The sequence below is a fragment of the Haliotis rubra genome, unplaced genomic scaffold (assembly GCF_003918875.1).
Source record: "Haliotis rubra isolate DU_JTF1 unplaced genomic scaffold, ASM391887v1 Scf56, whole genome shotgun sequence".
NCBI classification, from domain to species: domain Eukaryota; kingdom Metazoa; phylum Mollusca; class Gastropoda; order Lepetellida; family Haliotidae; genus Haliotis; species Haliotis rubra.
The window spans coordinates 520,396-542,318 of NW_025767257.1; the positions used below are offsets into that span (position 1 = coordinate 520,396).

At 41.0% G+C, this 21,923-nt stretch overlaps 1 protein-coding gene across 1 annotated transcript in view; it reads left to right on the plus strand.

Annotated features, from left to right (window-relative positions):
• The first annotated feature begins 666 nt into the window (after nucleotides 1–666).
• LOC124253994 (cephalotocin receptor 2-like) overlaps nucleotides 667–21,923 on the plus strand; it is a 41,905-nt gene continuing 20,648 nt past the window's right edge. The window contains exon 1 of the mRNA XM_046687849.1: nucleotides 667–756. Within this exon, the coding sequence (XP_046543805.1) occupies nucleotides 706–756 (51 nt within the window). The 5' untranslated portion in view covers nucleotides 667–705. The remainder of the gene's footprint in view (nucleotides 757–21,923) is intronic.

Here is a 21,923-nt window from a genome sequence, read left to right on the forward strand (position 1 = left end):
AGCAACGAACCTGTGTGACGTATATTCCCCGTGTACAATGATAACCGGACGAGAGATATTTTTAACAAAACGCAGACCTATAGCTAATCCCAACAATCTTTAAAAATGTATTCGACAGAAGATCCGTAAGACTAACAAAGGTAAGAAAAACAAAGTCGTATTCTTCCTGGGCGTATCCGACATTCCCTGTGTATGATCATACCGATATTCCTAGGCTCTACTACATTAACAAACAGGTTCCATACAAATGACAAATGTGATTGGAAGTATTGGCATTACTGATACCATTACTACTAATTGTCGGCACTTGTGATGTCAGGGGTTAATGTCATAGAGCCTGCCAAGCTCTCGATCAATAGCACACTCACTGCTAATGCATCCGTAAATTCACCTGCAGTTTGTCACAGCCAAGGCTAATTAAGACACTTAAAGCCAGGCTTGCTCAATAACAAAGCTTGTTGACAAAAGTAAAAGTGTTCCATTCCCTATGTTTACGAAGTGGGCATATACTGTTAATGTATGGAGGCAGTTGTAGTTGGTGGACTTTTATCGAACCATTCATCCTCAACTCTCAGCCAGTGCGCAGGCGGGAGAGTGTCGATGCGGAGGTTTCAGATGTGCTAGTATCATGATGAGACGACGAGGAGGAGGAGGCAGCAGCGTTATTGACCTGGCAACGCATCACTATGGATGTGATTATTAAACATGCGAAGAACTTTCCTAGAAAACAACGCACATTTTGAGTTCATACCCGACGTAAGTAAGTTTTGTTCTATTTTCAATCATATGTAGATATTCAAATATACATTTCAAACTTACGACAAGGCAGGTTTATATCTTGTATATGGAGACATCACAGAATCTGGATTCAGTTTACTGAAGTAGTTAAATGCTTAACCTGTTGACTAGATGTACATGGCTTTCTGTATGTCTCTATGTTTTATTTGAATGACGAAGTCTCTAAACCAATTGCAGTGTATAATCCACGCATAAAATATGTCACTGTTGTATAAATTTATCAAATGTTATTGCTGTTGTAAAATCGCTTGTCTCGATGAATATACATTCAAACTGATACGTCAGGAGCACTACGGAATTGTATGTTTCGTGCTATTGAATATTCATTACAAATAACCCATATATTGTACCATTTAAAACTATGTGCCTTATATTTATATTATATAATCCATTGTATGTCGGTTAAAACAGATTATCAACTTTTCGAATTGGTAATTTTCTTGTTGACGTGAAACAGTACACCTATTGAAGTGTCGCAGAATCTCAAGGGAATGTATTTGTAATGAATACTCTTCCTGGCTTGACACTCACAGATGCAGTTCTCTTTGCTATTTTACAAATTGATAATACACACTGAACAACGACGCAATGAATTCCAGTTGAATTAGCTTTGAGACCGACGGGTCGGCCTTGTACACAATGTAATTCTCAGGCGTAAACGTCTTCAAAAATTATACATTGAAATGGTGACGGGATATAATGAATGTTTTATTTTTCTGGCGATGTTTCAACGTGCGACTGTATGGGGGATTTTTACTTTAAGAGAGAAAATCTATTGAGACCCTTCCCTTCGAAGCATTCTGTTTAACAGATTAGACAGTAAACATCTTTACATCCGTCAACAAAGTACCATCTTAATGGTTGTTGAGTCCGTCTATCATGTCATATCTATTACATTTTAATGTGATGGCATTTCATTCAATGAACTGTTTTATCAGGTTTCACGAGACCAGTACCATGTGTACACAGACATTTCTCTCGTATATTCCGATCAATTATCGCTGTTGTTTTCTATTTCATGCTCGTTTTAAGGGAAACAAAAACGTAATTCTATGTTGTCTAAGCGTACGTATAGGAAGAGACACCAAAGTAGTCTTATCCGTGGAAAGATCGAAGATTACTTTATCCCAATTTCTTGAATAAATATCATGTATTGAATATGAAAGTGCAATGTTCCTTCATCATTTTGCACCTGGTTTAGTGATTGGTATTATTATGGATAAACGCTGCCTCTATTGTTATAAGCGAACATGCTGAAATTGTAGGGCGGTCTAATCATCTTTAATCTGAACTAGGTTTCTCAAAGAGAACATTTGTAAGAACAAAGCATGTGTGGGGGTTAAATCCACCATGAGCGGTAATCAGTCCGTCAATCTTCCAATCGATAATATCGATCACAATCAAGACCCACGCACCATAGCGAGCAAAGAAGAAGGTATAGGGTGTTCAGTAAATCTGCCCGTAACTGGTGAGTTTATTGACTTTATGATTTTATAATTCCATTAATGAGACAGATGTTGTGGCACAGCTTGCTCGTTGGGAAGATGGTTTCCGATGTTCTGTTTTGCCTGACGGTGTTGTCGATTTCAGTTATAACATGACCTTGTGTATATCTCATCATGTGTCGACCAAGTGCTAATGTATTGACAGAGAATTGAACAAAACGTTAGGCATTAAAATGGCAAGGGATCTTAGGAATGTTAGCTTCAATGTTGATATGGCAGCAAATGCAATGACGAACTTTGAGAGTAACGTGAGTTTGTGACCTTAAACAGAGCGTTGACAGGGGTGTTAATTTCAGTCGAGGAGCGATGTGGTAGTATTTGAACACTGTGGTACTTCACATAGCACGGGGGGCGGTGGGGTAGCCTAGTGGTTAAAGCGTTGGCTCGTCACGCCGAAGGCCCGGGTTCGAATCCCCACATGGGCACAATGTGTTAAGCCCATTTCTGGTGTCCCCGCCGTGATATTGCTGGAATATTGCTAAAAGCGGCGTAAAACTAAACTCAGTCAGTCACATAGCACGGACGTGGTGTTGATCATTGTCGCAGGTTTGTTGACTTAAATCAAGTAGCGATTCGGTACTTCTTGAACGTTATGGAACATAATTATATCTCATGTCTGTCGGATTGCTGGTTTCAATCGAGGAGCGACTTGGTACTTCTTTAACGTTGTGCAACTTAATTATAACTAATGTCTATAGGGCTGTTAATTTCAACTTGGAACTTCTTTAACATTGTCTTAGTAAAGCAGTCAGTATTGATACGGCACATACTTAGAACGACAGAAACTGGAAAGCATTTGAGATTTTCCATTATGTTTTCGAAGATATTTTCAAGGGATACTGCAAGGGGGCATACTTGGGCCGTTGGTGTTTTTAACGTTTTATTAACGATATTTGTTACTATCTTGATAAGTCGCTGTACAATTATGCGGATAAAACACTTGATAAAAATCCCACTGTGCTCAAGTATAAACTGGAACATGAACAGTCACTCAAATGGTCTGTCAGCAACCAGGTAATAACCACAATGACTTATTACATAGGACTCAATCTTGTGGAGAGTGCTGGAAACTGACTCCACCATGAATCAACCGATCCCAGCTTTTTAAGTTCTCTCTGTCTCCTGATACCTTCCTCGTCATCGTTTCACGAAGTCATTTCTGAGAGTAAATTAGGTTTTGTTTTATATACTAAGCAGCAAAAGAAACGTCAGTTTGGAATCTTCCTTTGCAGAAACGGATAACTGTAAACTCATTTAATGTTTTGATTGTATATTTTTGACAATATCTCCAACTTTACCTGAGCAAAGACATTCCTTCCCAAACTCAGAACTGAACCCAGGAAATGATCTCAAAAACGCAACCTGATATCGGAGATGGTACGATGATCTCCATGTTTTTCATGCAACTCATGCTGCACGTGCTGTTCACAAGGACCAGCCCTATAAAATGCACCCCCAAACCTGGTTGAAACATTCACATTACAACGTCAGCAGGATGCCACGACTCACGACAGCTCAGAGGAACCAGGCGCTAGGAGGCGTGAAGCTGGCCACACTGCACAAGCCGTTGCCAATCACTTCCAGGTCAACATTCGGACTATCTACAGGCTGCAGCAACATTTCCGGGGCACCAACACCACAAATTATCGCCCCGTACTGGCTGACCAAGGGTCACCACAAGACAACAAAACCGCCATGTTGTGCGACAGCATGTACAGAATCCTTCATGCAGGCATCTAAAACAGCACGCCAGACAGTGGGAACACACGGAAGACCAATCAGTACTGAAACAGTACGCCGACGTCTTAACAGCGGGAACTTCCATTGCCGTAGACCTTACCGTGGACCTATCCTCACCCCTCGTCATCGGCGTGAACGTCTACAGTTTGCCCTACAACACCAAAACTGGCGATACAGGCAATGGAAAACTGTTCTGTTCACAGATGAGAGTCGGTACTGCGTATCAACTGCAGATGGCAGAACAAGAATATGGCGACGACGTGGCCAGCGTTACTCAGACCAATGTGTTATGGAAACAGACTCATGGGGAGGTGCAAGCATCATGGTATGGTGTGGAATAGGCCTGAACCAGAGAGTGGATCCTGTGGTGTTCCAGAACCTTGGTCCAGGGAGAGGAGGCGGCATCACAGCGGTGCGCTACATCGACCAAGCTCTCAGACCCCACGTCATACCACATTTCGCACATCACCGGAACAACATTTTCCAGCATGATAACGCCCGGGCCCATACTGCCAGAGCTACACGGGACTTCCTACAGCAGAACGGTGTTAACATTATGCTGTGACCAGCCCTTAGTCCTGATTTAAACCCAATTGAACATCTTTGGGATGAAATTCAGAGGAGACTGAATAATGTCATACCAAGGCCGAACAAAGCCGATTTCTTGCGCCAGGCCTTTCTCAGAGTGTGGTTCCAGGTGCCAATGGCCTTCATCAATCGATTGGTGCACTCCATGCATAGACGCTGTGCTGCAGTTATTGCTGCTCGTGGTGGTCACACTAGATACTGAAGTCAAGAGTCTGAATGGACTGTAAACATTCACGTAATGTCTTGACATTGTGCTGAGTTATTCATTGATGTGTCAAGATATTGTACACAAAAACTGGTTTTGATCCGCTTATTATGTCCATTTCTGTAATGATTTGATTACAGTGCCTATCTAATTTTGAATTCGTACTGACGTTTTTTTTGCTGCTGAGTATATTTCTTGTTTCACGTATTCTGTTTTGATAAAATAATGTTATAAATCATGTTCTTCGTGTTATACTATCCGGCGTTAATTAAAGCCCCTTGTTGCGTGCATCGTGTAGTGACATAAGTAACTCTTCGCGCCATTGAAGACGTATGAGGATACTGTAGTACAGACCTTCCTTTAACCGCGTATACTGAAGCTATAGTATAGTGGTCTCTCTACTTGGACACAGTTGCTATATTCAACTCCTAGATCTGTCAGGGCGTTAAAGCAATAGGCAACACATTCAACGTCCATATTAGAAGATGCCCTGCAAGGTTCCGCCGATCTGTTCAGCCTTAAGGGTCAGTGAAAGTGATCACAGTAATGGCTGTCGGTAAGACATTTGATGTGATATTGTTAATGTATGTGGAACATGTATTGACACTGTGTGTAAAGATGACGTTTTTTACGTCGGCGTACAACAGGATGACGAACATTCTCATTTTCACCCATGCTTTTCTTGTAAAGGGGGAACATGGGCATTCCTTGTCAATGTCAGTTTAACATGTCATGCATTATAATCAGATTATGTGGATACTGGTTTAATGCGTCTTGCAGTAAAACACTTTTTACTCAAGTCCACGATCATCCAATTCTTGCATTCTGGAAAGAAATATTTTGACAGAGTTAGATTCTATTTTAAGCAAGGAGTTTTTCCTAGTTTATCTGTGATATGTAACGTGGCATTTTGTGATACTTCTTCATTATATGTACATGTTTGATTTTTATCAAATAAATATCCCCGCAAATGACTATGCTGTTGCTGTGGCGTAAAGCAAAATGTATTCTTTCTTTCTTCTTTGTGACATACCCGTATAAACTTCATATTGACAGCATGCTTTCTGTACACGTAAGTGGTTTTAATGAATTGAAGCCAGGCGTGAGACTTGAACCTCGAGGGTTGGTGTTACAAACATCGAAAGACCTGTTCCTAAATTCTGAAATGACATATATGCATCAGTGAAATCCTACCCACCAGTCATGTATTTGGTGACATTTCGAATTTTGTGGTCTTCACAAATATACCGGCTATGCATTGTATGATATTACATTATGACACGTGCGCTTGATTCTGGCTTTCTTAAGCGCATGTGCAGATACGATCATGGCGGTCTCAACACATTTCTTTAGGACTCTTGTATACTGCTACTTTAGAGCACCAAATGATTCGGAAGTAATATCATATTATACGCAAACGTGGTCACTGGAGATAGGATCTTAATACACCCAGCATCTCCAACGTGATCGTGTCAGTTTCGGATAACGGTCATATCGGCTATTACACGCATCGAACCAGGAACATCAACTGCAGACTTCAGTTTCTAATTTCTTAGAATATACATAGCTAACAGCGACATATAAAAGTATATTGATACTAATCTTGAACAAAACCCCGTTAAGGATAATGTTACATATGTAATTAACAGATGTAGATAAATCGAATGAAGGGTTGGGCTTACTGCTGCTATTTATGGACGGTGCAGTAGCTCTTGTATTATTAATTATTATAAGGTATTATGCAGTGTAACTGCTTACAATGGTCTATATGTGTGAGTGCGTGCGTGCGTGCGTGTGTGTGTGTGTGTGTGTGTGTGTCTGTGTTAAAGTTTCTTTATGTGTCGAAATTTGGCTCGCGGTACATGGATTATACTCAGTGGATATATATATATACACTGATTTCTGTGGCTGCGGAGGAAATGCGTCCATTAATTACATTTCGTTAAAAAGTAGTCCTCAAATTCAACAATTGTATTTGCACAATCCAGATACGACCCAGAATTACTTCATAACAAACAGAAGCAATATAAATTTCCACATTTTCTGTGTCCGTGAGGTATGGCAAGCAGTCACAGCGTTAGTTGGTTTTACCCAACCCCCGGGACCACATTAAGTTTTTCTGAAGGATAGCGACTGCAGTGAGAAGCCTTTGAGGGCTTGAGAGTTCCTGCCATCTTCACCGTAACATTTCCAGTATGAAATGCAACAACATTATCATGAACGCTGGCAAACTTGGATTTCACACAAATATATCTAATTGTAAGGCAACGTGTTAGTGGATTACAGTGTGATCGATATAATTGATAAATATAATGTAGGTTAAAGGCCGCACAAGGCCATTGGCCATGGTCCTTGTTGTTGGTGTATCCTAGCCAAACAAGGCCACTGGCCATGGCCCTTACCAGTGGTGAACCCGGGCCGAGCAAGGCCACTGGCCATGCCCCTTACCGGTTGTGGATGCTAGCCAAACAAGGCCACTGGCTATGGTCCTTACCGGTGGTGCATCCGCGCCCAACAAGGCCACTGGACATGACCCTTACCAGTGGTGAATCCGGGCCGAACAAGGCCACTGGCCATGCCCCTTACCGGTGGTGGATGATAGCCAAACAAGACCACTGGCTATGGCCTTTACCGGTGGTGGATCCTTGCCAAACAAGACCACTGGCTATGGCCTTTACCGGTGGTGGATCCACGCCCAACAAGACCACGGGCTATTGCCTTTACCGGTGGTGGATCCGGGACATGTGGGGGGTTGTTCACGGGGTTCATACATTCCATCTTTCATACATCAGAAATGCGGCCCATTGACATAAAAATCACAAACATCTCCATATCATTACATATATACACGTAGATCATTGATTGAATGTCAGGTGGAAACCGCCTATATAGAGAGAACAACGTCCTACAATGAAATTAAGAATTAAACAAAATGTTCAACATACTAACACACCTTCATGTCTCATCCACCCTGGCCTATTTGGTTAAGAAAACCCAACTTCAGGCTATCGGTAATACTCTTACACTTAATCATTATCATTATCGAAGCAATTTAAAGAGTAGATCTGCTGATTTAATTTGCTTGATTATTGTTTAATGACGTTTGGCAATTCAAATGAATGATGTGCTCATGTAAATATCGTATTAATGTTGATGAATTCGTAATGACATTATAAAAACTGAAGGATATTTAATTACTTGTATTAGTTATTTACAGAAAGGAAAGACACTGGATTGATATTAGATCTTCAACAACTATTGATTAGTCCTATGTCGACGTTAAGATTTAATTACTTTAGATGTAAATCGGTGTTCTGTCGTTTGGATGTGAATCAGTGTTTCGTTGTTTAGATGTGAATCAGTGTCCTGTCGTTTATGTGTGAATCGTTGTTCTGTCGTTCAGATGTGAGTCAGTAGTCTGTCGTTCAGATGTGAATCAGTGTTTTGTCGTTTAGACGTGAATCGGTGTTTTGTCGTTTAGACGCGAATCAGTTAGGATACTTCCCATGGCAGTCCAGTTTTACATAGACCATAGTTGCATTTGCAATAGGTCTATTAAAATGCCCCCTTCTCATATTACAGAGCTACAGATAACTTTTTGGGTCATTGAGTTATGAAGTCGCTTGTGTTCATCTCAAATGGGTACCTAATTTTCCTTTGAGCAACCAAATAAATTATACCCACCTCACTCAAACTCAATTGGGTATTTTTGCCATTTTTGATTATTTGTGAAAATAGAATTATTTATATTTGATCTGTTACATGAGAAAAGATAAGAAAAACTGCAAGTTACCAAGTTCATGTGCTGAAATAGAACCTCTCAGTTATATACCTCAGTAACCTCTATATATACCTCAGTTATTCTATCTATCCTCAGTAACCTCCATCTGTAGCGCATGGGTCTGCTTAATTCAAATTCTAGTAGGTTTGCTGAATGTTACAGAACGCAAGCTAAGATTTGACATCTTTGTGTGTACACATGTTAGATCAAATGTAATGAGTATTTACAAATATTCAAGCGTACTGGTACGCAATAGACTTGAAAGGAATTGAGTTTTCACATAAACGTTTGCGTAATTTACGCAGATACGCAGCTTATCTGTATCCTGTCACATTATGAAGTATGTGGTCTGTGATCTAACAGAGCTGGGTGGTCTTTTTACATGTAATTCAAATTGGTGTTGCCCATGTCCATTTAGTGCCTTCACGAAGCATTCCATGCCACAATTGCTGTAATTAGTGTTAGTAAAACAAATTCATAGTTGCAATTCAGCCCAATCTCTTCAAGACTGGTACCAGTGTACAGACTGATCTCAATGCCGTGCGAGCCGGCGTTGTCGACAACAGCCCCCAACACGTCGGGGGAAAGTGATGTCAATCAATCAAGTCTAGGACCATATCAGGAGTTTTATTTTAATGAGCTATCTTGCTCTGCAATGTCGGTTGTGGTATTGACCATAGGACAACAGCATTCTAACCAAGGGCAGATGTGACAAATACCTATTACTTTCTACTGTTACACCGATTGAGTCTCTGAAGAACTTGTAAACTTGGTTGTGCACACGTGCTGGAGATAAAAAGAATCCATGACACATATGGCAATATGATTGAATTACGACAATGCAAACCTGTGTTGCTGCCAATGAAAATGATAAGTTTATTCATCAATAATCAAACATCAATTCTGCGTCCAGCTTATGGATGTGTTGGCATTATATGCGGTGACGTTACAAAACTGATAATGGACGACATTGCTTTTGGCCGACATTTTGAACTCCTGAGGATTTCTTTAACATTTCCTTGACATTATTAAGACCGTTAACTACATGTGTAAAAATAATGTTATTGTGTGTAATCTGATTACACACATGCGTGTTATATGCGGGTTGCCTTCGATGGGAGTAAAGAATACTTTCCCTTAGCATAAACCCCGAGGTAGATCGTTGTGTGTCCGTGCTCTATGTAAGTTAGTTCTTCACCTCACACAAAGCAAACGACATTTTCATAGTGCGTTGTATTACAAAGTACATTGCTCCCAAATCGCCGAAACGATGAATTTGACAACGAACATGTTCACGTTTTAGTTAGTCGCCATTGATTAGTTGGCTAATCGTTGAAAGTTTTTACAAAGATGTTTGAACTAGACATGGAGGTAAATGAATAGATTGCTGTAGACTGTCACTCTCGGTCTGCACAAAGGTCAAGCCTACAGTTTTGACATGCAATTCCCCGTTTTATTACAGGGATGTGAGGACATTTGTGTGGATGCTTCAGCAACGTGCATGATAACCACCTGTACAAACACTTCTGTCAATATAACACCTTGCATTCTTCAACCTATTCCACCTTTGGAACTGCTCTCAATGCCTGTCTCTTCCATCAAGCTTTTGACTGAACGTTTCTCTCCTGGCTGTCATTGGCTGGATACTGAACATGAGAGAACGCAAAACAAAATTGACTATTACTATTACCGCCGAAGTGTTTTAACTGTAGAACGCAGCTTGTTAACTGTCGAACCTCATAACCTTAATCAGCGCTTATGCGCGGCTGCGTGCAGTGGGAATGCTTGAAACCACACAAGACAGTGGTATTAGGCGTTTTTGTGTTTATCGTACCAACAAAATCTGCACCAGGGGCCAGCCATTGTGGACGCCGACGATGAACATCACGTCGCAAGAGAATCTGTCTTATTCAACAGTGAAATTGTGTCCAGACTGGAACTGTGACAGCCGACATCATCCCCTGCTTAACTACGATTAGTGCAACAAATGCAAGGAATCTGTTGCCGGATTATAACATCGGGAATGTACGCCTTGGTTGCTTGGAGGTTCGTGCAACAGGGCTGGAGGCTAGTCATCTGCACCGTCCAGGCTTCATCTGGACAACAGAGAGGGCCATCAGTGTGTTTATTGACGTGGATAGAACGTTACGCTGAAATAATTGGTCAACGGTATTCATTCGTTCGTGAAGGCGAAAAAGTGCGGGGTGTCCCCATTGCACAACGCAGAACCCCTCCGATAGTCATCGATGAAAATTTGACAGTACCATGGCGAAGTTATTCGACTTCAAGTTCTCCCCTTCCTTCAGAGATATCACTTTATAGTGGGACAGCACACGCCCTAATGATGTATGTGTCGTCACAGACTTCACTGGACAACAGAACATACCTCCAGTCCTCTGGTTTGCAGTTTGAACACCATGAACGCCGTCTCCCAAACGAAACAATGACGTTCATTAAGGTGTGACAGACCTTGTTGCAATTCTGGAATAACATCCACCAAACCTTCCTCAACTATCTGGTGTCGTCAATGACCAATCACTTCCTCATGTGCAACCATCTTGCGTCAACAATGACGCATCCTTGGGCTAAATATGGACATACCTGATGCTCCCATTTGACGTGACAATTGACCCGAAGACAATCTTCAGTCTGAAGTGATGTTGGAACCGGGTTCTCTCATAGTGAACTCCAGCTTATAAACTAAACATCAATATAGTCAATTGCAAATCGTTCTTTGTTTACGTTTATACATTGTTTTGAATAATAGTGATGTACGGGAATCTTTCTGCGATTGTATAATGTAAATATACGTATACGTAACACACACCTGTGACATTCTGTTGTACAAACGATCTAAACGTTTTCAGTAATGTCAGGCGACAGTTCTTCAGGTGTTACGCCTTCATTATTTTCCAGCCTCATGTCTATTAATGTACATTTGAATTATACTAGGTTCTCTTTCTCAAGTAATTCATAGAAAATGTTGCCGCACAATACGTCGGAAACCCGCACCATATACCTTAATAACGTGTAATGATCGCGGCAACCCAAGACTTCAAAACATATTGTATAATAATGGTTGAGATCTGCACGATGTTCAAGTGTTTATATACTCATGTGATACAAAAGACCTAAAACACTTGAAGGACATATAGACTAAGCTGTTGACTGGTAACGCAGATACCAAATATTCTTAGACGTCGCTTTTTCAACGTTCACGAGTGCAGTTCAGGTATCTGAACTGAAACATGCTACACACGTATTGACTGGTACTTGTATTGCACGCTCATATCCTAAACCACTTGCTATGCCCTTGCGTGTTTTGGGGGTAACTTATTCTGTCACCATCAATCCTTTTTGCTGTAAGTGGATGTTGACTATTTTGCCAGTTTCATAAAACTTCACATTGTCAACATACTCAGATCTATATATGTTGGTCTTGTTGACCATTTTCTGAAAATGTCCTTACATGATGACCTCCCTTCTTCCGATGTTTCCACCCATAACAACACGCCTCTCAGTCCTTGGCTTGTTTATAAAGACCAGAGGAATCCTACCGACACATACTGGCCGACAAACTCAGTATTTCAGTGGTACAGTGAAAAGGACACGGGCCTTGACAGACGCATCCAGGATTGTAGACTGCCAATGGCATGGGAGATTTTGACTGTTTTAGGAATACAACTATATGATCAGATGTTCTTTTCAGTTGCTGATAACTATTAAATGCACCCGGACTTATAAAACGACAGTTTAGTTTCAAGTTGACCAGAAGTACTGTGTGCATAATTTCAGTGTGGTGCTGTTTCTATTGATATGTTGCAATAACCTAGTTAAGCGATTGGTGTGTGGTAGACTTGTCATACAGCTAGACACGACCTTTCAGTGCTGGTCTAAACAGTATATTGCCACAAGGATATCTAATTATGATGAAAATTGATATGTCCTTGGGACTTCCATCATGCAAGGACATAGCCTATGATATATTATCAGTAACTGCCCGTAGCAACACCAATATCACGGACCAACAGGGCCAAGGTTCAAATGCAAATGCCATGATGGTACACATCTTAAATTTCTGTACTTATGGAACTAACAGAATTCCAGAAGAAAGTGACGTTCTAGATACATGCAGATAATTTTGAATGTATTTTTTTGCTTTTAACGCCTCTTCAAGTAACAACTTTGCATCTACTCATTAATAACGGAGGAATATCTTTAGAATACAAGACAACAAGCTGTTTGAGCATGTCACAATAAACTATCGGTAGTGTGTGACATGTTGTTGCCAGATGAGGCACTGTCCTGTGACGTAAGCCTACTAACTGAGTAAGCTCCTCTCAGTGATCTATCCTCTCAGTGATCTACACGTTGTCACTGATTAGGGCAACCGAAGCTGAGATTTTTCACAGTTTGTTTACTAAACATATTAACCTTCTTTGATAAATTGCAGAGTAGGAGTTAGCTTTCAAAGCATTTGTTTCAGTATCTATAGTGAATAAACCCCAGGTCACAGCTGATCTCCAGCAACTCATGCTGATCTTGAGATGCGTCTAACGAGATCGGATGCATGTTAACGTGTCCCAGATGCGTTGATACTCACATTATCAATCTCTGGATTGTCTAGACACGAGTCTTTAAAGACAGGCGTCGTATACTTGACATATTGCTGAGTGCGGCTTTATTCCAATATAAAACAAACAATCATATGTCCTTTCAAGTTTCAATAAAGCAAACTGCAAGCCTAACAGGGTTTTACCCTATTCTAATGCATTTACAGGCTTAGGTACTTAAGCGTGAAAATGTGCACCTGGTCAGAGTATTCTCGTTTAGTTTATCTATTTCCCAGTTTCACTTGCATTTAATCTTCACACAAAACCTGGCGATAATATGATGAAGCAGTGCGGTGACGACTATATGGCTGTAATGAAACTGTAATGGAACTTCAACCCATACCACTTTCACCCCCTACAATTGTTCAGTAATGACTTTCAAGCTCACGTGGACCCATAACTCACTAACTTTGCTTGTGTCTTCCTAGTTCCGCACAGTGATCCTCAATATTATCCTTACAGACTTTTCTGTGACGAAATCACCCAACCAATTATTTAATATCCAATCATTCATGTATAATAGTCAATTGAACGTCTGAGGGTATATCGGCTCATTCATCAGGACTCGGTATCGTGTAGATTACAATAATGGGTCAAATGGCATCGGAATTACTCGTAAGTGTCCGTGGACTAACGTCATGGGACGCCCTACCTTCCGGTAGCCTCGGCAAGTGTTTCTCACCCATTCGACCCTATCTGTTCAGGTCCATAATGTCTCAGACATATCGGGCTAACAACCCGAAGGTTGCCAATTCGTATGCGATGAATACCAACACAAACCTATTGCTTGTCTTAGTGACATGTGACCTGCTGCAGAGATCGTCCATACGGGCAGATTTATGACTGCTTGGTGAAGGTGCTCCAAAATGAGTGAAAGCGATACAACCCATTATGATTACCTTTTTTATATTATCAAAGAAAGTCATGTGGTCATGCAGTTTACACCGCTTCAGAGTTAAAGATTCCACTCTTTATATTCCCCGTTTTGAGGTATAAAAACTCTTTACTCTTTACTAGGGACTGAAAACCGAGGGTTCGCTTCTCGTATTTTCAACCAAACTTAACAATTAAGGCACAGAAAACTCGAGTATGAGAATGTGCCAGAAACACCTCGGGGAAATGACTGGTCGGTAGCCACTTCATTTACTTTAAAGAAAAAAACACTCTGAAATCGTTTCGGTTGACAAAATATAATTTGCACTAACATTACACATTCTTTATAAAAATAATTGCTCATCAATTCATATAAATACCTTGCAAAAGAGAGTTTCCATGTACGTATCGCATCGTGAACATCGGATTACAACAGGGAGTGAAAATCGTGATTGATTTCTTCACCTGGGACAAGCCCCCCAGTAGTATCTAATTGCATGAGGGATGAAATATAACCCTTGAAGTGACAAAGTCACCTGTCGTATAACAACTGCAAACAGCAGTTAACTAACTTGAAGATCCCATCCTTCCTTGTCGGTAGTTCCTCCTGGATAGTAAAAATATGTCTCCATTTGGCGGAAATACACCGAATGCGTAACTGCGTGGATGTGTTTTTTTATCAAATGAGTTTTGTGAAATAATCCCCACTCTGAAAGAGCCCTGGAGCCCTTTTTCAAAACTGTAAGAGATATTAGTTCTGGTAATATTTGTATATTAATGAGCGGCTTGGAAACACATTACAAAGATGTTATAGACATCTGCAAACTTGTCAAACAATTATTCACTTGACGAGGCCAAGTTCAGCCAACGTTGTCGGCTGCATATGACTTTGACGCACTTCACATTATGTCCCACATATTCATTGGGGGGAAGCTCTGGTTCACTGCTGACCATGGCAAAAGAATTCATTTCCGGTGAGCACGGACGTTGTCCTCGGTTGTTGTTGTCCTAGGTTGTCCCGAAAGTACTGCACAGTAAGATGTGCACAGTATGGAATATATACCATAACTGATCCACCGTCAGATCTGCCACGAGGTCTAAGGCCAGGATGAAGCACAGCTAGATGTCCATAGATGTCACCAGGAACTACCATGCCTAATCAGTGAAGAACAAAGTGAACCTGGAAACACGTGACCAGCGACAAATACCCCAGTCCCGTCGGTTGTGTACACCATTCACATTTGTGGGCAAGCTGCAAGGCACGGTAAAACAAATAGCCATAGAGCATGGAGATGAGCTACTTGCACACACCTTCTGACCCGAAACGTTTCTGTAATGGTTTCGGATCAATCGATACTGTACTCTTGTCGGTGCCCAGGGACACCCTGAATGGGGTGGATTGTCAAGATTTTTGGTTCGTTGTTGCCTGTTCAACAGTTCCACAGAGTGCGGCCAACCAATCAATCACACACAAACAATGGATGCAATAAAGTAAGTCACAAAAACACGATAAGCAAACTCAGTGAGATTGACAGGGATGATGCTTTATGAAAGTGTTAAATCAGAAATAACACCCTCCGAATGTTTCTGGCGCTACTGTATACGCTACGTGCAAGCTGTCTGTTGGGTGTGTTTTAAGGTTAGGATTTACTGACATCAACATTCTTCCATAGGAACACTTATGTTTGTGCCAATTCTTTGTCTATATATTATGATCTCTTTTTTAAAAGTATGTTTAATGGGTCAAACCTCAAACTGCTGTAATCTGTAATGAAGACACATACTTTGCACCGACACCTGCTTAAAGATCAGAATCCGTTTATTTTTTAAAGTTTTATACATTACACGTAATTAAAAGGTGTTCCTGAAATCAAGATAAGAAAAACACTACATATTTAGATTACACTTTCTATTCCTAACCACCTGAAGTTACTCTGCCAATTAAACCCTTTGCATATCTTCCAAACTGCCATCATCCGGAAATGATTGGAGAGTGAACACTTTCCTGGAATTAGGTTGCTGATATGTCAGCATGGCTGCCCCACTGACATGTCTTCACGAGGGATACTACCGGTAGGACAACACATGCTCACCACATTCGCCAGCTCCTTAGTTATTACCACTGTTATTGGGGACTTCCGTGTCAATCACTCTCTATAAAACCTTAAGCTCGAGTGTTCTCTGATATTCCTGTCTGTTTAGCTGACATTAGGATTACAAATATGTGAAGTTGGATATAATTCACCAGTCACGCTGAAGGAGAAACATTTAATTAAGGGTTTGTTCACGACGTGTTCTGAAGATGAATACTAGCATAAAATACATGCTGAATCATCTCTGTCACTGAAACATTTCCCTTAAAAGATTTTTAACTTAATAATGTTCTAAAATATGCTACTCAAAGCTTACTAAGGAAAACTTCTTAAAAAGGTGATACATCAAAGTGAGCAGATCATCCGTGAAAATGAGATTATCTGACCAAAACTGAAATGTCTAATCATCTCGAAAACAACTTCATTGCGCAAAAAGAAAACAAAATGATCCATGTGGCAGCCTGTCAAAGTGGTCCCGTGATTTTCATAAGTGCCTGGGCTGTGGTCGAAGGCATATTGTTCACTGAGAGATGTCGGAAGACCAAGGCCAGGGCGGTCTGCAGCTGTGCTCTCAAGGGATGAGGTATATTGACCTGACAGACCATTCCATAATAACAACCATCTCCTGCTCTAAGTAGAATCACTGACCCTGGCAGGACAAAGTCGTGCGACATCGTCCACAAAGATGTAGTTAGGTACAACTGCACCTACATACGGTTTCACATACCCATTTTCCCTCCTGGGCGCGGCTGTCTTCTTGGTCACTGAGATCCAGCTCTACTGATCACAAACCCGAATCATGAATGATCCCCCTACTTTGGAATCGCCACTCTCGTGCACGACTATCTGTGAAGTTATGAGTGAAAAACACTGGAGCCCAGTCCTGGTCTGTCCAATTGACGTGCTGTTCATCCCAATCCCAACGTTTCTGTCTGTAATGTGGGAACAGTGTGGTGCGAAATCAATCCATTCTCTCTGTAAATGGAAACCATCCTCACGGAGACGATTACGCACTCAACAAAAACAGTGATGCCAATGGCGTTCCTCATGTGATGTCTACTGTGGTGATGATGACTTGCTGCAGGAGAACCCTGTTTCCCGCTGTGTTGTGGAACGATGTGGCCCACCTACATACGGTTGGGTGTACAGATCCAAAGGTATAGCTCCATGCACTGCTGCTAGGCTGACACCAAGGACGCTTGCAAGCGTGACCTTTGTTTCCAGCATTCCTGTGAATCTGGCAACGTCTAAGACTACATGACGAGCCGCCTGTAACTGTACTCTGGCGATTGTTGTTGTACTGTCTAATAATGATGTGCAACGATAGATCGAAACACCTTCGTATTGACTGTGTCCGTTAATCCCGATACTGAGGTCCATCATTACTTCATTTTTAACTTTATTCTCAGCAATCTTTGAGTGGTATATGCAAGATAAGAATCAAATTGTTGCTATACCTTAAATATACAAAATGTACCTGGCATGTGGAGGACACGTAGTTCACTCATATCTCACACTACGGGCACACGTAGTTCACACATATCTCACACTGAGCACACGTAGTTCACACATATCTCACATACAGAGCACACGTAGTTCACACATATCTCATACACAGCACGCGTAGCTCACACATATCTTACACACAGAGCACACGTAGTTCACTCACATATCTCACACACACACAGAGCACACATATCTCACACACAGAGCACACATATTTCACACATTTAGCACACAGTTCACACACATATCTCACACACAGAGCACATGTAGTTCACACACATATCTCACACACAGAGCACACGTAGTTCACACATATCTTACAGACAGAGCACACGTAGTTCACACATATCTCAAACACTGAGCACACGTAGTTCACACACATATGTCATACAGAGCACACGTAGTTCACACACATATGTCACATCAAAGCACACGTAGTTCACACATATCTCACGGATTGAGCACACGTAGTTCACACATATCTCACACACAGAGCACACGTAGTTCACACATATCTCACACATTGAGCACACGTAGTTCTCACACATTGAGCACACGTAGTTCACACACATATCTCACACACAGAGCACACGTAGTTCACACATATCTCACACACTGAGCACAAGTAGTTCACACATACCTCACACACATTGAGCACATGTAGTTCACACATATCTCACACACAGAGCACACGTAGTTCACACATATCTCACACATTGAGCACAAGTAGTTCACACATACCTCACACACAGAGCACATGTAGTTCACACATATCTCACACACAGAGCACACGTAGTTCCCACATATATCACAGACAGAGCACACGTACTTAACACCCACTTCACACATAATGCACTCGTAGTTCACACTTAGCACACACAATCTAAATAGCTCATATTTACCTACAAGTGGCACCCTACGTAACCAGCTTGCAGATAAAGCGTTGTTAAAACTATAAATACACAGACGTACAACACACAAGGCCATACGTATGATGGGTACCTAACAAGTAGGACACACTTGTATTTCACAGATAGTACGCATGGCTTTCACATACTCGCGCTTGTTGCTCACGTGTACTCGTAAATCATGTGTAGCATACGAGTATTTCAAAGGTAGCACTGATGTAGCTCAAGCACTGAAAACAGTTAACACACACGCAGAACACACATTGCACGTACGTCACACACATATATAACACACGTGGTTCACACATAGCACACATGGTTCACGTGCACAAACACGTTGCTCCAGGGCAGCGTACGCACATTATTTTTAGTGTCTGTTGTTTGCGTATTGTTACCCATTTGTGACCTGCACACACGAACCAATGTCAGGTCGCAGGATCACAGTTTACTGTCACCAGATAACTGTTATGAAATCGTGTTCTAACGAACCTGTAACTGAATATAGTTTAAACAGTGGGACACATTTTTCATTCTGAAAAAGTGCATGTGTGGACTTACACCGATCAGATGAGGATGATCACAACTATAATGTAATGCCGTACACGTTCATGGTCCTAGTTATTTCCGATATTTAAATGTCACAATCCACACTCACGTGTGACTAGTTGTGGTACGAATCTGTTTCAACTGTCACGCACACATATGTCGACATTTAATGCTTGTCACTGCTTATATTTCAAAGCAATCTGGCGTTTAAGCAGTTTGAGCAAACGGTCGGGCATGGGGATTCATGTTCCTAGGAGTCTTTTACGATAACTTGTTATTCGGGATTGAAGGGTCGGGAGGCTTCGCTTTGTATTTTGTGGCCGAAAAAGATGTAAATGTGGACATACCTGGAAACCTGGAACAACATTTTGCAGACACCCCCCAACACACACATCCCCCACTCCCCCCAACGTGACGTGTGTTTGTGTTTCTACGTACAGTTAATCGTTCTCGCGTTGAAGCAGGTTTCGAGCTGAGTGTGAACAAATGACAGCGCACAAAGTTCTTTACTGAGACAAAACATATCTCAACATATTTTTAGCCGAAACAGTCTCTCAAAGTCATTATGTTTGTGTTATGGACATGTTACCCTCATCGTCAACCCACGCCGCGTGCAGTTTAAGAAGAACATATCAGGTGCAAAGTTTAAGAAAAAGTCTAAGAGATCTTCACACGCCATATTGACAAAAAGTTCAGATTTATGTTAAGAGTATTTCTATGCTTACTATTTTTTCTGTTCTTTACACAATTCTTTACTCTTGAAATGAAAGAAGTCGTTACACAGTTGAATCGAGGTTAAGTGGACTATCTTGTACGATGGGATCAGACTGTCATGTTCAGTACCATGCCCTTTAACGCCCTCGGGCAGAAAGATAAGCGAAATGTGTGTTGCAATCAAGAGTCCATTGTACAATTTGAACTTTATGGTGAGCTTGTGTATACAAATCACTATCAAATACTGACGGTGCCAGGTGTTCGCGAGAGGGTGTGTGTATGCTGTATACTTTGGAATCCAGTACAACAGAAAATTTCACATGTCATAAAGATAGAGCTAAGCTAAACATTCACTGGTGCGTCGTTCAGGGTCTTCCTTAGTTAATTTTACATTGACTTATTAGCGAGTGTGGAAGTATCACTGAAACCAATAAAGAAAATCATTAAGTCATACTGACTTGTAATGGTTAGGTTATAATGAACAGGTTCATCTTCTGTTTTGGACAATATTGTGGCACACGCTGTAACAGCATCTATGATAATGTTATAGTCGTGATCCCAGTTGATACTAGGCTGTTCGCGATATTCACAACTGTCCACAGCTGTTATTGTCAGTTTGTATATATGGGATTCCACAAGATCGGGTCCTAAATACTGTAGGTCTATTTGTTGTCAGTGGGAACATTCAACACTAGGAAATATCTCTTGGCGTACAACAGCTTGGACATTAAGATTACTTAATTCATTACAAAGAGTTAAAACTCTGGAGGAAACCAGTTCAGCCCCCAACATTCCCAGATCATCGTAATGTCCCCATCACTGAGTTAAATCGGGGTTGAACGTTATTGCAATTGTATAGCGACGAACATGCTGTAATCACGTCTTTGTCTTTGACGCGGGCTCGATCCATTAGATCACAGAGTCGGTCCTAGACCGGTAAGCGGTAAGCGTGCAATCACACATGCTTACTGCTTCTGTGAACTGATCTAACAAAGAGGTTACGTCATCAATTTATCACATGTTGACCGTGTTCCTGTTGTTTGCGATGACATTGAACCTGAACGAAATATCACATTTCATATCAAAATAAACAGGTTACACTGGATTTATTCAAACATTTCCTTGTGCTCCTAGCTGTTTGAAACCTTCCTCAACCACCACGTTAAGTAGGTCCTATATTAATATAACCGTTTCCAGAAATATAGCGACATAAGCAGGCTTCCACATACAGGACAAAGATGTTTTTACCTTCGATCATCCAATGATAATGGGGACGTGTAATGAGGGGATGTGAAGCAGTTTGCAAAAAGGCCATAATAGTTTCTCTAAATCATGGAACCATTTATCTCCGCTGAGTCCATTGGAGAGCTATTTATATAGATTCAGGTGATGGTTAAGTAATAATCCCATGTCTAAGTATGTATTGGCCTTTGATCGTTTACGTATAGGTGAAACGTAGCCTTTTTAATGAGACGATATGGAGTTTCGGCATTGCCTCAATAGACTCTAAAGGAAATCCAATATTCCGGCACAACTGGTGACATCAAGGGATGTCCATGTATGTTTGACAACATCATTGGAGAAAATATTTGGACATATTAGACTGAAATATGCATTAGTCCCATCATGCAGAGATTGTAGTTTCAGAAGAAAGCGCCATTGACACAACTTGCTACCATGCTGACATACAATTAAAAGCATGGCGTTTTGTATTTATAACATCGCACCGCTGAAAATAATCTGTCACTCAGAATCGTTATAATGAAATTTTGATACATTTCTGTTAATATTTCATATAATATGTTACACAAATTCAGTCATCAACAGTCCTTTACGCAAGATAAGAGCCATGTTTAGAAGGCGCGTGTTATTGACTATCTCCACATATATTTTCAGCTAGCGGAGAGGATCAAGAATATGTTTTTTTCGAGATTTCTTAACAGGCATTTATTTTTTCAATGCAATATAATGCCCGGCTTAATGTGGAAATTCAGTTGCAGTAGTGTCATTTCAACAACGATGGAGCAAGGACCGTAGCATTTTACTAAGTCCA